The sequence below is a fragment of the Carettochelys insculpta genome, chromosome 14 (genome assembly GCF_033958435.1).
Source record: "Carettochelys insculpta isolate YL-2023 chromosome 14, ASM3395843v1, whole genome shotgun sequence".
NCBI classification, from domain to species: domain Eukaryota; kingdom Metazoa; phylum Chordata; order Testudines; family Carettochelyidae; genus Carettochelys; species Carettochelys insculpta.
Genome location: NC_134150.1, coordinates 38,684,864 through 38,702,216, shown reverse-complemented (window position 1 = coordinate 38,702,216; position 17,353 = coordinate 38,684,864). Strand labels below are relative to the sequence as shown.

The window sequence follows — 17,353 nt, the reverse complement described above, 5'->3', positions numbered from 1 at the left end:
ATCTCTTCCACGTTTGCGCGCTTGGGAGAGAGGATCTCTCTGCCTCTCTCGTTTGAGGCTGAAATTATTTTTTCTTGGTACCTGAATGTTGTGCTTTTCGGATTTCCCCAAAGGAGTGATGCGGAACCGGGGTTCTTTCTGATTTGCTTTAGAAACTTGCCTTCCGTGAAAGTTTTGAGGGGGGTGAACTGCTAGGAGGTAAGGGTTAATTAACAGGCTGCTGGTTGAGACAATACTTAAACCTTTAGGGAATAATATGTCGATGAGCAAAACACCATCAGTGTTTCTTTGGACAGAGTTTCCTGTTTACAGCTTTTAGAAATTGTTTGTGATTTTTTAAAAAAAATCTGTCTGTTTATTGTGTGCTCTAAAGCAGTTAGGTCTGATCAGGAGTGTAGTTGCCCTGATAGCTAACGTTTAAAAATGCGAAGTCCTTCTAAAATCTTTGAAGCAACCCTCGTTTCTCGGTTCAGGCATCGAAATATAACAACAGCAGCATTTGCTTGGTGATTCTCCAGTGAAAACATCCTGCCTTTATCCAACCTAAAGAAACCGATCGTGGCGTTTGAATTTATTTCCATGAAAACGAAGAATAAAGTTTTCAAGAAATCAACTGCATTTTCTAATCAATCTGCGGGACAGGTTTGGGGTGGGGTTTAAAAGTTCTATTTTAAAAAAAAAACCCTTTCTCTTTGGTACTAAGACAGTCACAAATGCTCTTAAGGGTCTCAGTTTTCTCAAATTTTCAATGCCTACGCCCTTTGGATCCCTGATCCGCACGCAGTGAGTGTATTTGTAAAGATAAACACGGAGACATCACACACACACATAAACACATGAGGAAATTGCTTTTTTTGACTGTCTCCTTGCACAGACGCACACGCACACGAGAAATTTGCTTTTCTTGACTGTCCCCTTGCACACACACGCAAACACACGAGATATTTGCTTTTTCTTAACTGTCTCCTGGTCTGGACCTTTTCCGATTCCCGAAGCCTGAATAACTTTGCACAAAGGGCTCGAGGACCGTTTAAAAAGTCGCACGAACTAAATTGGTTAGGAGAAAAACCTTATTCCCATAGGCAATGGACCCAGATTGAGGGTGTAGCTATTTTCTTCTGGTTCAGCTGAAACTCGCCTCTCAGAAATGGGACTCCAAATGGAGGTGCTGTGGGGTTTTGCTTTTCATTTTACTTGGGGAAGAGGGCTGTTTCCTCCTTCGTCCCTTTGCTTCCGAGATAAACGTCTTCCACAATCCCTGCCGTGCAGTTCCCAGCAGCGCTGCAAATGCAGGAATTTACACGCCTCTAGCATGCGTCCCTAATTAACCGAATCTGATGGCCTGTAATGAAATCATTAGGGAAAGCACGAGGGGCAGGTTTCACAACCCAAAGGAAACTGGTGTCGGTAAAGGTCTTTTTCTCCTGGGTCTTTTCTTCCTCCCCTTTTATGACCAAACTCCAGAAATGACTTCTTTTAATGTGCTAAACTCTTCCGAAACAGACTCAGAGGAATCTGCAAACTTGTTTACCGGCCCCACAACCCTCCCTGGGTCAGTTATTTCATTTGCTGTCGCCCCATAGCTTTCAGCGTTAATGCTACCACGGTTTGTAGCTACCCCTACAAACAGCGTGTCAGGGCCCCAGACAAAGGGCATTGACCCAAGGACCGGGAGGTGCTTTGATTGAAAAGGAAAACGTATGAAGCTCGGTGCGCAGGGCAGCCCAGGTGTGCTGGGTTAAAAACTAGAGGGGTGACACAGGGACCTGCTTTCAGTGATCGCTGATAATAGCAAGCCGCTCGTCAGACAACGGAACTGGCACGTAGTGCGACTTTAAATCCGCCCGCAGCTCATTTTACAGTTTTATGCACGTTTAAGTTACCCTGCAAGGGAAGCAAAGTCACCAACGAGCCGGGCTGGATGCTCTTTCTTTACCTTCCAAAACCTTCACCCAATTCCATCCACTCTGCGCTACCTGGGTCCAAGGACCGCTGTGATGCCGCGGCCGCTCTCTGCCCCGGGATTGGACAGCGCAGTCCCACAGCGCGCTGCGATTGGCTCAAAGTCGAGGGGAGAGGCGTGGCCTGCGAGGAGTAAAAACTCGCCTTCAGCAAGAAAAGTTTTGAAACTTTCCCAAACCCTATAAGGGGAGTTTGCATTTGCGGGGCTGGTTGGTGGCTCTCTCCACACACACACACATAGACACACACACACACATAGACACACACTGGACTGTCACACGCTCCTCCACAGCCCTGGGGTTTATTTTGATTCTCAGTTCGCGAGAAGTGTTGGTGGTTTCCCTTCCAGAAGATTTTTTTTTTGGTCGCTGTTGCAAGAATTATCTTTTCCCCCACTCCAAGAATTTGCTTTTCCTGCGAGAATTATTCCCTCCTTCCGCTTCTCTTTGAGCTGCAGCTCTTACCACCTCTGAGAAAAAAAAAACCCAGAGCGATCACTAGAGAATCAGCACCCCACCCTCCTCCTGGCGACCTTGAAGGATGCTGCGGATTCCCTGCTGCTAAGGACCCTTTTTGGATTTGGGCAGTTTGTGTCTGAGACTCTTTTTTCCCCCTCTACCATCCTCACCCTCCTCCCCCGCAGAGGAGTCCCATTGGGGGAACCCCTTTCCCCCCAAACCCCCGAGCCTCTTCTCCCCTCCCGACCCCCCCAGTGATTTGGGGAGCGCCCCATCCACCATGCAGGCTCGCTACTCCGTCTCCGACCCCAACGCCTTGGGAGTGGTGCCCTACCTGAGCGAGCAGAACTACTACCGGACGGCGGGGACTTACAGCAACATGGCCAGCCCCATGGGCGTCTATTCGGGCCACCCCGAGCAGTACGCGGCCGGCATGGGCCGCTCCTACGGGCCTTACCACCCCCACCAGCCGGCGGCCCCCAAGGACCTGGTGAAGCCGCCCTACAGCTACATCGCCCTCATCACCATGGCCATCCAGAACGCGCCGGACAAGAAAATCACCCTGAACGGCATCTACCAGTTCATCATGGAGCGCTTCCCCTTCTACCGGGAGAACAAGCAGGGCTGGCAGAACAGCATCCGCCACAACCTCTCGCTCAACGAGTGCTTCGTCAAGGTGCCCCGGGACGACAAGAAACCGGGCAAAGGCAGCTACTGGACGCTGGACCCGGACTCCTACAACATGTTCGAGAACGGCAGCTTCCTGCGCCGCCGGCGCCGCTTCAAGAAGAAAGACGTGCCCAAGGAGAAGGAGGACAGGCCGGCCAAGGAGCCCCCCAAAGCGCCCGGCCCCGAGCCGGCCCCGGAGGCCGCCGCCGAGCCCAAGGTGGTGATCAAAAGCGAGGCGGCCTCGCCCGCCCTGCCTCTGGTCCCCAAGGTGGAGACGCGCAGCCCGGCCAGCGGCAGCCCCCGCAGCGTGGCCTCCACGCCGGCCTCCAGCGAGGGCGAGTCCCACCCGCCCGGCAACGGGCTGTCCGGCTTCAGCGTGGAGACCATCATGACCCTGCGGACTTCGCCTCCGGCCGAGCTGAGCCCCGGCAGGACCGCGGCCGGGCTGGGGGCCGCGCTGCCGCTGGGCTACCCCCAGGCGCAGCCGGCCGTCTACAGCCAGGCGTGCAGCCAGGGCGCGGACAGCGGGAGCTACCACTGCAGCATGCGGGCCATGAGCCTCTATCCCGGGGACCGGCCGGGCCACATGTGCGTCCCCGGCGCGCTGGACGAAGCCATCTCCGAGCATCCCAGCGCCACCGCCTCGCCTCTGGCCCCCCTGAGCCAGGAAAGCGCCGTACACTCGCACGCCAGCGGCCAGCCGGCGGCCTCCTGGTACCTCAACCACAGCCCCGAGCTGAACCACCTCCCCGGGCACGCGTTTGGCGGCCAGCAGCAGCCTTTTCCCACCGTCCGGGACGTGTTCAACTCCCACCGGCTGGGGATCGAGAGCCCGACCCTCAACGAGCACCAGGTGAGCGGCAACACAAGCTGTCAGATCCCTTATAGATCCACGCCTTCCCTATACCGCCACGCCACCCCCTATGCCTATGACTGCGCTAAGTACTGATTAGCTTTGACTCTCCTGGCTAGGGCGATCAGACAGACACACAGTTAAGACCGCCCAAAGAAATACCTTTTACAGCCTGTAAGCGGACCTGGGAACCAAAGGGTTTACAGCCCCTTAATTCTCTTCCATCATCCTTTAATTCCAGACAAGTAAATTCTACTTGAAGAGGGATATCTCTAAAATTATATATATAGCTATCTAAAGTGGCAAATTTATATGCTAAAGTATAGGAAGCCTCCGAAAATAAGTTATGGACCAATATCACAGCGATCATTATACGATTTAAAAGAAATATATATATATATATATTATATATAAATATATGTCCTGGGTATTTTAAGTTCTCTTGTGCTGTAAAATGTGTGGATTGCTAATCAGGCTAATTTTCAGAGCCATTAATATAATATTTAAAGTTGAGTTCACTGGATTTTTTTTTTATGTTGCCCAAAAATTCCTAAGAGCCAAATTAATTAGAAGTGATTTCTTTTTTCTCCTTCTTTATGTACAATTATGCAATAGAATATCTTTCTATTTAGAGCTGTTCTCTTTACAAGGCGAGGAAATAATTTATTTTTGTTGGTGGGTTTTTGGAGAGAAAGACAACGTATCTGATCCTTTTAAAAAAATTTAGGAAGGTGTGATGTTTTGTATAATAGTCTCCCACCCTGACCATTCCTGAGAACTATTTGTTTTTATTCTACTTCACGCTTGTTTGTCTTATGTGGTCTTTATTGTTGTACTTACCTTAAAATAAATCCATGTTGTTTTCTTCTGCTCGAAGCCTGGCGCATGTGTGTGTGTGTGTGTTTGCAATTTTTCCCGAGTCTTTTTTTTTCCAGGCAGAAAACGTGGAACAAGTTGATGTTAAAACAAAGTAGATTTCCTGGAGACTAGAGGTTTATTACTCTTTTTATGATTATTTATTTAATAAAGGCCCAGTTCACATGTCGAGCTGAAGCAGGCAAAATAGGGTAGCTGAAAATGAAAACATCTAGGATAGTTTAGCAAGTGGTTTCCAGGATCTGAAGGTTTGCAGATGGCGTTGCAGACAATTTGCCAGTTTTAAACTGGAGTCAGATTCTCCCGTCCTCAAAGGGAGCGCAAGAATCGTAATCAGGCTAGGTTCTGATCAAGTACTCGTTTTAATCTGTTTCTTGACAGTTTGATTTACCTACTTGAGATGTAGGCCTTATGACGTACCTAGGATCTAGCCTCTGGGTTACAGGCACTTAACACCAGGGAAAAAAAAAAAAAAAAAAAAAAAGAACCCGAACCAAATACAGTCGATCTTGAGGATAAATTAATAACATCCCGGGAGGATAATAAGAAATACCGTTTGATCTGGATGTCATTAGGAAGTCCGAGTAACTATCCCAGAAAGTTCATATGGGGGTGGCTTTACAGCAGTGCCTCAACTCATTCCCTTTTTATCCGTTTCTACTTCATCTTGATTTCACCTCCTGGCTTTCCGTACAGCATCTGAGCTGTAATTACAAGCACTTTGGACTGACAGCACCTCGGTTAAAACCATCCACCTTCTTTTTCTTCACGACTTTCCTAAGCCACTTTAACATGCTTCCGAAACTCAGTGGAGAATTGTTTCTTAGGAAGAATAAAAATACTGTCTCACCATTGTCTAGAACGTTGTTAAAGGCTAAACCAGTCTTTAGACAGAAAGAAGCTCTACTTGAAAAAGGCCATTTCTATCAAGTTAATTGTGACTGTGTTAACCTAACTCCCGACCGAATTTGTATGTTAGCTGCAAAGACAGTCAATGTAAATCTTGACATATGGACTCACATAATACAAATACAGCCCCAATATACTGCTAATGAGGCCACTCTCCAGATTCACCCCCCCCCCTCCAAAGTTAACACCTCCTCGGACGAAAAAGGGTGGGGAAAGATATACTTTATGGCCGACCTATTATATGAATTGATTTTGATCTGGCAAATAGATGCTGTGTCTAAGTGCCTCGGCTTCAGTGAAACATGGCCCATAGCAGCAGTCTGCTGTAGTTAAGCAACCTTCCTATAGACCCTACATTCCTACATCTGCCAGATCTTCCAGTTTTTGGTCTCTAAATGGAAGATAATGAAAGAGGAGCAGATCCACTTCCCCTTCCCCCGCCCCAACCCGCTCCCCTTCTTCAAAAGAAGCCGGAGACATTTTTGCCTCAGTCGCTGTTTTGCCCAGTGCGCAACGAAGACGCAGCCCTGGAGCAGATTGCTCCACATAACCAACAGCAAACCGAAAAGCAGGTGTTGGAATTGGCTTGTCAAGCTGCTGCTGCTTCTCTTCTGACAGGGAGAGGGCTGTGGGCGAGGACTCCTTGCAGCTGTGTGTGTGTGTATGTGAGAGAAGGGTAGGGAGATGCAGGGCTATCCATGGCCACTAAACTTAAATATGCCACTCCTTCCCACCAGGTTCTTTGCTTGAGCCAGTTACCCATGTCGTATTCCCTCTACAAAATGGGGTCTCCAGGTGGAGAATGGGGTTGCAGCCTGGAGTTGCAGGCACAGGTGGTTTCCCGCTGGCCTTAATCGTCCAGAGAAGTCGGCCTCTGTGCTTCTCCTTGTTTGTCTAAAGGGCTCAAAGGCCACCGATAGAAGGGGTCCAGCAGAGAGCAGGACTCCTGCCTCTCGGGTTGCCCAGGCTGCCTTATTGCAGACGCCCAAGTGCGGATGGGCCGCCAGGTATCCCGCACTACATTACCTTATTGCAGGTGCGTTTTACCCCTGGCTGCAGGGATAAAGGAATTCCCCTTGGCCTATATGGGCCTCCCGAGACTACTGCAGGAGTCAGGTGCGTGTGTCTGTCCCGGGAGGTTGCTCTTTTGCTGGACAGTTCCAGACACTGGGCACTCGGCAGCCGCAGAAAGGCGGTGGCAAGGTCCCACTGCAACATCCTGGAGGCCTTAAGCAGTCCCGACTTTCCCATTTTTCACTCTTGTTGAGGCGGGCGCTGCGTTCCAGACACAACCCCGAGCCCTCCCCGCCTGGTCTCGGCGAGACTCTAACCCCAAACAAAGCCCCCAAGGGAGAATTAGTCATAACAACAACAGGCATTTTAATTGTTTTTCACTCCATTGCCACTCGCAGAGGGACTTATCGCAGCTGAGGTCAAATGCATCCTTGTCCCCTCTGTCTCGCGGAGTTCTCCTCTCTCTGGGTGGGTGACTTTCTGCAAGACTATGGCTTAGGCAACAAATGCCTAAAAAAATGCCCAGGGAAAAAAAAAACCCCAAAACACTTGAGCGTGGCTCTTCTAGGGCTCCCAGAAACCTTTCTCTGGGTTGAAGGGAAAACGCATCCGAATCGTAGTTTGATGTCTCCCCCCCCACCATTTGCCAGATTTGGAGACATTCCAAGTAGGTGTATTATTTTACACACACACACACACACAGCTTTTACTTTAATCTATCGGCGGGAATCTTTCGGTGCTAAACATAAAACATCCTCTGTTTGTATTTTTCTTATCTCCCTTTGGAAACCTCCGTGGCCTTTTTTACCTCTGTCTTCCCCTTCTGCTTTGAATTTGCCACTCTCCAAGCAGAAAAGAGGCTTCAGCATTTCGTTGCAATTTTCCCCTGCCGGCAAGGATAGCTCTGCATCACAGTCCCTTAGTGAACTATGGTTTAAATCTGAAGATACAGACCTTCTCTTTAGAGAGAACAAGAACTTGCCTGAAAATGGGGTTTCTCGGTTTCTTGCAATGTTAACTAGCACCCTGCTTTGAAAAGCTCTCGGCGTCTTCTCCCCAACTCAGCACGTCTCACGTGCTTGCTGTAAAAGCCACCCCAATCACTCGATTGTTCAGATGTTGGTGATCTTTAAGAAGTCGCTTTTATGAAAAGAAAATCACACACTCTATATGATTGTCTCAAAAGTGGCTTAAACCAGCCCGGGGAATTGGAGCAATGCTTAAAAACAGAAGCAGCACCCGAGCCAACCATGGTTTAACCCTTTAGGCAGTGCAGCCCCATGGCTTGGCTTCTTGTTTTGCGAGAGGAACAAACGCAAAACAAACAGCCACCCCTGGGGTCCGCACTGCGGGAGTGGGGGACCCCGTACTTCTCCCAACGCGATCGATGCCCTGGGCTTTAGCACGGGGTGTGTGTTTGTGCGTCTGCGTGTGTGGTTCCTCCCCTAGTGCAGTCGTGGAGAGCTGTGTGTGTACTGACAGCGTTTAAAGCAGTCACCTGCATTGCTTAACGCTGCCAGCCAAAATCCCCTCCCATCCGTACTCAGGCGATGGTGTGGGGCCTGCTTCGCCCGTGAGCCTCTTTAAGGGGCAGATTCGGCGTGTGGCAGGATCGGGGCCTACAACGTACTTATTTACAGGTGAGGGGCCCCCCCACAAATCTCAGGGCACCGTAAATGAACCGATCCTATTTGTAGCCCAGTTCCCTCAGGGTGGGGAGACCAGCTTCGAGCCGGGAAGTGGCTGTGCTGTAGATTTCACCTCGGCTGGGCCCAGCTGTATTTTGGCTCGCCAGCACGGTGGGCGGACCTCTATCTCTGTCCATACGGTGCGACGCCCACCCTGCCGGGAAGCGCAGATCTCCGGGGGTTGCGCCCTGCTGCTGAGTTCAGAGATCCCCGCCCACCTGCCGGGAGCTCCGATCCCTAGGAAGGGCCAGAGCGGGTCACGCCAATGGGGCCGGTGCCAGAGGCGTCAAATGGGATGAGGAAAACAGGGCTTCGTGTGGAGTGACCCCATCCCCTGTCCAGGCCCAGGTCCGGCCCGTCAGCTAGGTAGGGACACCCCCCGCCTCGGTTAACAGCCATGGAAAGGACCATCCTCCCTGCATGGGCCTCAGTCTGTCTGGCATCCAGCTGGGTTCCCAGCCTCACACCACCCCGGGAGAGGAGCTGCCCAGGCCGGGATCGGGAGGGCCCTTCTTCCAAACCGGCGAACGCGTCCTTCTCTGCCAGCCACGCATCCAACAAGCCGCGCCACCGCGTTTAGCAGCTCCCCAAACCGCAACGCACGGGGACCCCCTCAGTTACCTGCCGGGTTTGCCCAACCGCAGGAGCGTGGCTCGTGTTCTTTTTCCGTGGCTTTCCCCCTCCCCCCGGGGCTGGGCTCTCGGGAACTTGCAACCCCCGAGCAGGGGAGTGCAAGGCGGAATGAGAAGGTCTGAGGTGGAGGGAGCTTTTCCCTGGCAGCTGAAGCGCCGCTTTCGCCTCCGCTTGGCCCCAGGCTAAGGGCAAAGCGTTGCTCCTTTGAATGCGGCGCGCAGCGCAAATGATGCCGCTGCTCCCGTGTGCCAAGCGTCCCTTACAATGCTGTCGAGGCCGGGCCGGCGGGGGCATAAGGACCTCTTGGCCAGGGGCCCCTTTTAATAGCTTGCAGGGAACCGTCTGGGCCAAACGCTCCAGGCTCTCTCTGCTAGAAGTTCTGCCGTCCCCCACCCCGTGCTGCCCACCGTGGCTGGCTGCTGTGACCGTCTCCACGCCGTGCCGCTGCCTGTAAGAGACGCGCGTCCCCGCTGCAGGGAAGGGAAGCCCATCCAGGAGCCTTTAAAGAGCCCCGGACAACGCCCCTTTATAGATCCTGCACGGAGAAAGCTCCCCACGCAGCTCTGGCTCAGACCACTCACTCCCACCGCTGGACTGTGGTCCCCAGCGAGAGCGTCTCAGATTACATCCCCTTCCCTGACTGCTCCGGCTCAGATACTGGCAGGAGCTGCAGGATAGCCGGGAGAGGGGAACGCACCCGGGCAGCCAGCGAGCTGGTGCATTTCAGACCCAGCCGAGCGCCTGCATTTTCTTGCATCGCTTGCCGATTTGTGCAACGTAGCGAAGCCACAAACTCTTTGGGGCCACGCGCGCCTGTCCCTGTGGCCCGGGCCCACGACCATGTACGGGGCAGATTTATCATTCGAATATTGCTTCCTCGAGCTGCGCAAGGACACGCAGTGCAGGCGGTGAGAATTTAAATAAAGCCGGGGGGGGCGGTAGGAGGGGGAGGCGTTTAAAATCCCCACGGCAGATGTCGATAAAGTGTCGGAGGAGTGGAAGCAGCTGTGATGCGCCCCGCCCTTTTACAGGAAAGCTTTAAGTGTAGTAAAAATTTAACGGATTTCTAAACCGAGCCAAGGGCCGGCTGCTTTTGCGCACGCTGGGTTTGGACAATCAAACAGCCGCGGGGAGAGAAAGGCGCTGGCTCCTACAGGTCGATGTGGTCTTTACACCCCTAAAGTGTTTGCCGTTTACAGACTCAGCTGCGACGCGTGACTAGGTCCGATTGATTTCCCTCGGGTTTAATTCTACCAATGAAGGAGGGCCTGGCAGCCAAGAGCTGCAGTCCGAGTGAGGAGCGGCGTTAGTGGAAGTCTAAGGTAGATCTGAAAGAGAGAACTCCAAAAAGCCACTGTGCAAAAGAGAAAGTCGCTTGCAAATGTGAAAGCAGAGGAGCTCTGAGCCTGCTGGTTAAACTGTAGCCCTGCTGGAGTCATCGGAAAACGCAGAACTAAAAGCAGGTTTCTTGGCTTCTGATCTCCCGCTGGGCACCTGGGAGCGAACCCCCCGGGGGCTCCCAATTCATTTTTTCTTTATAAAAAAAATAGTGTTGCATTTGTGATGCAAAAGGAGCCCGATCCTGCACTCAGACAACAGTCCCATTCGACTCAGTGGCTCTACCTGCTCCAGGTGTGCAGGGGGGGGGGGACCAGGGGAAAGAAGGAATGGGGAAAGGTAACGTCTCCCTTTATTTGCAGCGGTTACCAGGGGAAGCCAACTCCTGCTTACGCCACTCAATCGAGCGCTCCTCCTAAGAGCTGATTGGCCCGGGGACGTCATTCGAGGTGGGCTCCGCTCCAATAGCAGAGCCCCTTTAGCTCCCAGCTGCGTCGGCCGAGCGAACAGGGCTTCACCCAACTTCTTTAAAGACGCCTCGGTTCCCACGTTAGATTCCAGGGGTCAGCTCTCGCTATCTGTTCTTACCAGATCACCGCCGTGGACTGCTTTAGAAAGGGGGGGACACAGCAGGGCCCCCCAGTCTCTGTCCTTTTTACCCACCAAGAGCTCATGGTCAATAGTTCATTCACATTAGATGCCAACGCCCGGGCGGGGGTGGGAGTGGGGAAATCTATTCACTAGCCTCTCTTAAGAGCCGGCCCCGCTTTCTGAATGGGGCTCCGGCAGAACCTTCGATTCAAATCGTTACATCAGTCAATTAAAAAAAAAACAACAACAAAAAAACCAAACCAAACCAAACAAAAAAAAAAAAACAAAAAAAAACCCCAACAACAACCCAAACCTGGACGTTTATACAAAAAAAGAGCATCACAAATGCTTAATGTAATCGCCGGCCATCTGTGTACACTTGTAAAGTTGTTACAATCCCCCTCCTTGGTATAAACAGGAAAGTACATAATATAAAGCAACAGGCCTGCATTCACAAATAGGAAAGCGGTCCCGCGGGCCTGCCAAGGGCTCGTTTTATGGAGCGCGCTGCTCCTTGTAAGCCCAAGGTGACCCCCTCCCCAGTGATCAGATAACCCCCCTGATTCTGGATGCTTCTTTCTGCAGAATTTCCTCCTGCTGGTAATTCACTAGCCATTGGGAGGGGAAGGACTCTCCTCCTGGTTCAGGCTGGAAAGACTAGTTATCACCACTGCGTACCAGCAGCCTGTTGAGGCGCCGCCAGGCCACGTATAACACCACAGACTTATTTCGAAATAACGCCCCCTGTAGACATAGCCCTACACCCGATTGCATCTTTTGGCACCATTGCCTTTCTAACTGCACCCTTCCAGCCAACTGGAATCAGGAAGCTTGGCTGGCTATCTCTGTCCTGCTTCAGCTGGTGGTGTGCTGGGTTTAAAAGCAAAAAGCCAGCTCCACAGGGGTGCGACGCTGATTTACACCAGATGAGGATCCATCCCTTGGAGCGAGACAGGCCCCCGGGTTCTCCCAGGATGTTCCATCGCGCGGTCTGCTTTCCTCCCTACTGATACTTTAAAAACCTCTCTCCTTCCTCCAGGCCTTTCTGCCCCGTCCCTCAGCCCCAGCAGCTGACATCCTGCCGCACGGACTCCGTGTGCTTCCAGCGTCAAAGGGTGGACGTGATATTTCAAACATCAGATCCGTGCGTTTATATATTGGGTGCCCGGAAATTTTTTTCCAAATAAACACAGCTTGATTCGACTTGGGTGGGCAGACTTATCAACAGCCTAATTCTATAAACAAATGAAGGGGAAACCCGGGGAGCTATTGGCTGGTACCAGGGAGACACGTGGAGAGAGCTTGGAGTAGCGTAGCAATGATATTTTAATTAATGTGGGTGGGCTGGGAACACAAACGACTGTTTATCGGAGACAATTTATTTTCCAGCGCTAAGTCAACATATAATCGCAAACTTACAACAATTATTTAACATTTTTTTTAAAACAAGAGCTATGAAGCAGGGACAGAGGGAGAACAAACCCCAGGCAGGGACGGGGGCTGAGCTCACACGGGTCGCTCGCTGGTGGATTTTTGGAGCTGCGTGTCCCTGGAAGGTACAGCCACGATGAACCACATGTTCCGCAGCCCTCTCCCTGCCCTGGGCAGCCCCCTTCCCGGCTCCTCCATGGTGTATCTGTACGGGCCGGACAGCGCTGGGCTGCCCGCTGCTCTGGGCTTCGCCTCCACCAGTGTCATCTCCAGGCAGGACCCTCCCCAGAAGCCCCCTTACAGCTACATCGCCCTCATTGCCATGGCCATCAAAGAGGCTCCGGAGCAGAAGCTGACCCTGAACGGCATCTACCAGTTCATCATGGAGCGCTTCCCCTTCTACCACGACAACAAGCAGGGCTGGCAGAACAGCATCCGCCACAACCTCTCGCTCAACGAGTGCTTCGTCAAGGTGCCCCGGGAGAAGGGCAGGCCGGGCAAGGGCAGCTACTGGACGCTGGACCCCCGGTGCCTGGATATGTTCGAGCACGGGAACTACCGGCGGAGGAAAAGGAAACCCAAAGCCCCCGGGCCCCAGGACAGCAGGGGCAAGGCGGAGGCGGAGGCGGAGGCGGGGAAGGCGCAGGCTGCTGGCCCCCCAGCTGATGGGCAGCCACCGAAGAGATGGAGGGGGAGCCCAGCTGCCTCCGCGGGAGAGGAGAGCCCGGAGGAAGAGCCTGGGGAGGCGCTGGCCCCGGCAGAGGAAGGCGAGCCCCCAGCCAGCTCGCTGCCATGCGCGGAGCCTCCTCACCCAGGGGGGACCCCTTGGGCCCCCCCCCAGCCAGCCAGGTGCGCGGCTCCGCCGTGCGCCTCGCTCCCCGCGCAGGAGCGCAGCCCCGGGGGGGAGCGCGCTTCGGAGGGAGAGGCGGGGGAGCCGGGGCTGGCAGAGGCTAGGGCGCGGCAGCCTGCCCCCACCGTCGGCACACGCGTGCTCCCCCCATGTGCCAATCACAGCCGGGGGGGCCCCGCAGCCGGGCCGGAGCAGCCGCCTCCGAAATGCTCGGAGAAGTCCAAAAGCTTCAGCATAGCCAGCCTCTTGGCGCCCAGGACTCGCCCAGAGCCAGCCAAAGAGGACGCGCAGGCTGCGGGAGGCTGGCACCCGAGCGACTCCAAGGCGGCTTTGGAGACCCTGCCGGCTGGATACGTCAGGGGCTCGCTGGCACCTAGTGCTAACGCCTGCCCGGCTTTCAGTGCCTCCCTGATGCTCGACTCCCAAGTGCCAGGTAGATTGTACCAGATCGGGATTCCCGTTCTCTCTTACTTCCCTCTGCAGTTGTCCGAGGCGGTGTTTAATTTCCAGTGAGCAAAAATGCAATGTAACACCCCTTAGATACACCCACCGAATTGGAGCGTGTTGATATGTGTATATAACACCACGAATTAATTACATGGGTGGAAAATGTTAGGATTAGGGCGTTTCAACCGGTTCTTTCTCAGCAGATTTTTCGATTGATTTTTTTCCTTCCAAATTTATTTCACGATAATGTGTTTTAGGGGGGGTGTAAAAAATACCACAGAGGTTTTGCATTAAGTTTGTCAACAACAGTACAGCGGCCTGATGGCTTATTCCTCTGGTCTCTCCTGTGTCTGAGACCTCTTTTTGCCCAACGGCTTTCTTTCCTCCATAAAAAAAAAAAAAACAAAAAACCAATACAGCCCATTTTAACCATGGGTTTTGCTTGTGTGTGTCTGTGTGTATTATTCTGCAATTAATCCATACATTTTCCAGCACACACATTTGCAATTGCTGCAATGCTGCCTAACCCCTCCCCTATCTGGTAATTTAAATAAACAGAATGGATAAATGACAAATATGAGTAAATCTAATCCCAAATGTAATTTCCTTCTGCTTGCTTGCACTGTATATAATTCATGGCATGAATGCAAGATGCTTTACTGCTTGATTATTGCATTTTGATTGTCTGTGTTTCTAAAGCTGTTTACAGAGAAAAATCAGATGTGGAATGGTGTGCCATGGAGAAATTGCAATTTTTCATATATGGAACCAGATGCTCTAAACATAAAAACACATTGATCACAATCAGAAATGTGAATGGCGGAGTTATCTTGTTACCAACTGGAGAGGAACAGTCAACTAACCCTGTCCTCACGCCTTTGTCATTTCTCCTTAGATGCATTGCAGACAGGCAGGAGTATGTTTTTATTCTTTCCATAAATAGTGAGACTCTCTTTGTATATAAGTGGGCAAAAGCCCTTTGGAAACCTTTTGCATTATCAGCGTTCATTACAAAGCCAAGCCTACTATATACAATAAAGTATTTTGGTCAATGATATGTCTGATTCTTTAACAATCATCCCCACTTTATGCTGCTGAAAGAAATGATTTTTGCAGGGAGTCATTGGGAAAAGGAAAGGGAAATAAGAAAAATAAAGCTAGAAGGAAGCGATGAATTTTTGCAATAGCATTAGTATTTAATTCTTAGGCTATGGTTACACTACAGCACTCTGTGGACAGAAGATACTGTCAAAAGAGTTTTCCCAACAAAACTTCTGTCCAGAGTGCGGCCACACACAAAAGCCAATAAGAAGAGCACTCTGCTCTGTCAACAGAGCGGCTGGACAGTCTGGTTGCTCTCTTGACAAAACAGGCACCCAGAAGCACAGCAGACAGGGCTGCCCAATGTTGTGGATGCCCTGTCCGGTGAGAGAAGGCCCCCCCGAGCATCCACACAGTTTTTTTGTTGACAGAATCTGTTGACAGCAGTGTTACGCTTCACGGCTGAGAGGCAGAATGCTACCGATGAAAGGCCTGAGTTTTGTTGACAAACTGCCGACAAAATGCATTTTGTGTGTGGATGTTCCACCAGGTTTTGGTTTTGTTGGCAAAACTTGATCTTGTAACCATAGCCTTAGAGGCCGCCTGGAGAACAGCACTAGCTCTGAGAGGATTTATCTGTGCATTTAACTGTCTAGAGCCTTACACGCTGCTGAAGAACAAGCTCAGTTAAATTGTTTCCTGGTAAGAGAGAGAATGTTCCTTGCAATAACTGTCTCTCTGTCACACGCACAGCAGAGCCTGTCCTTAAATAAACACCTTCCCAGCAACTGCGGAGGAAGAGCTGGGCTTGCCAACAAAGCCCTGATTCAGAAATCAGTCCCATTCCTCACAGAATAGTCTGGGTTTTCTTTGAAATGTGCTAGCTCCTTATTCCGGAGCTATTTGCATTTAGACGGAGGACCTCCAGAATCTGGAAATAACTCTCAGTTTATCTGATGTGGGAAAGTACAAAAAGTCCTGGAGCAGTGGGAGGTAGTGTGACCTCCAGGGAGGCTGGATTGCATTTTTAAACTAACATACGAATTCAAATTTACCAACCTTTTTTTTTCTCTAAAAATATCAAAACCACACCCCCCCCCCCGAAAAGTTGCTTTCATGCTTGTCATGGAATGGCAAAATTGGATTTCAGGTGAGCAAGACAACTTGTTTGCTTTTTTAACCCTACCCAGTAGGACTCCCAATGTACATTATGTAGATAAAGCTGTTCAAATTTTTATGGCACTGTCTAATCCTGCCGTTCATAGGGGAGACATTACAGCTGTGAAGCTGTGAAGGAGTTACAGCCACCTCACAGATTTGTAAAGATTCATGCACAGCGCAGTAAACTCTTTCATATTCAGCAATCTATCATCCAGCACTCTCAAATAACCGGCATTTTAACCATAAGCAAATTTTAGATACATTTTCCATAAGTATAGTATAGTGAAAGTAAATACAAATAAATACAGCAAATACAATATTAGGTTACAGTGTACAGTACTACGGTTGTTAGTAAATAAAGTACTCTGCATACATATTTGTTTGTTTCTTAAGATCCACTTTTGTTTTTCTTTTATGTTATGCATTGCTAGGCATAGCGCTCTATTATCCAGAATAGTTCAGTATCCAGTAACCATCTGTTCCCGGGGCTGCAAGCTGTGAAAGAGTTCACTTTAGTTTCAGAAGGGCAGTCGTGTTAGTCTGTTTCAGCAAAAGCAGCTAGGAGCCCTGTGGCACCTTAAAAAGCTTATGTCCAAATAAATGTGTTGGTCTTTAGGGTGCCACTGGGCTTCTCTGTGTTTGTACATAGGGGCTGTGCTGTAGCCAAGGATGACACTGCCTTTATCCTCTTCTTCTTTGAGTAACATGGAGTTTAGGCTAGTTGACCCACTTCAGCCATTACAGCCCCACATTACTCTATTCTGAGCCCTGAAAGGGTTAATATTTTCATTTTCCAATACCTAAGTCTGATTTAGTGTTCACAGGTGTAATTCGATACAGGTATTATCACAAACTAAAGGCGTGGCCCCCTTGTGAAGGAGGTTGCATTAGTGTCTGGGCTGGCTGTTGGAAGACCTCATGGAAGACATTCACGGGTCAGGGGTTGGTGTCATTTTTAAACAACAGCGTGAAGAACCAGGAAGAGGCTTGCTGTGTTTAGTCCTTGCACAGATCTGACTCAGCCCTATCTCCCACTGCGGTCCAGGAAAATGTTGCATGTGTCTGAGCTGAGTCGTCATTCTATTCCACCGAGGCAGTCCATGGGTATTTGGCTTTGTTCTGAGATGGGAATAGGATCCAAAGGAAAATAGGTATCACCAGGCCAGAAGAGTGATCCATTTGTTTCTGTATCCTGTCTCGGGTGCTGCCCAGATGCTTCAAAGGAAAGTGTAAGTGATCCTGCAGTGGACAATGATGGAACAACACGCCTGTATGATAATTTTCCCACTAGCCCCCTCAGTAAGGGGTTGGTTTATACCAATTGAATTGTGAGAGTTTGTCTCTCTTAAAAAATCCAAATCCAGCTAATCAAACCCAACTGAAAACCTTTAGTGGATGGAATTAACTGTTAATGTTCTTACTGGCCCTACCA

General features: G+C 50.8%; 2 protein-coding genes across 2 annotated transcripts; both read left to right on the top strand.

The window, feature by feature from the left end:
- Positions 1 to 2,153: 2,153 nt before the first annotated feature.
- On the top strand, positions 2,154 to 15,586 carry FOXC2 (forkhead box C2). The gene is made up of 2 exons (XM_075008935.1): positions 2,154 to 3,942; positions 14,419 to 15,586. The coding sequence occupies exons 1-2, from the start codon at positions 2,701 to 2,703 to the stop codon at positions 14,515 to 14,517; spliced, it is 1,341 nt and encodes a 446-aa protein (XP_074865036.1). The 5' UTR covers positions 2,154 to 2,700; the 3' UTR covers positions 14,518 to 15,586.
- Positions 11,981 to 14,425, top strand: FOXL1 (forkhead box L1). Its single transcript, XM_075008936.1, has one exon. It carries the CDS (start codon positions 12,559 to 12,561, stop codon positions 13,783 to 13,785), a length of 1,227 nt encoding a protein of 408 aa, XP_074865037.1. The 5' UTR covers positions 11,981 to 12,558; the 3' UTR covers positions 13,786 to 14,425.
- Positions 15,587 to 17,353: the final 1,767 nt, after the last annotated feature.

Coding starts and splice junctions, on each gene's coding strand:
- FOXC2 (XM_075008935.1), top strand. CDS start 2,701: ATGCAGGCTCGCTACTCCGTCTCCGACCCCAACGCCTTGGGAGTGGTG. Junction 3,943..14,418: donor CGACCCTCAACGAGCACCAG/GTGAGCGGCAAC, acceptor GTGTTTCTAAAG/CTGTTTACAGAGAAAAATCA.
- FOXL1 (XM_075008936.1), top strand. CDS start 12,559: ATGAACCACATGTTCCGCAGCCCTCTCCCTGCCCTGGGCAGCCCCCTT.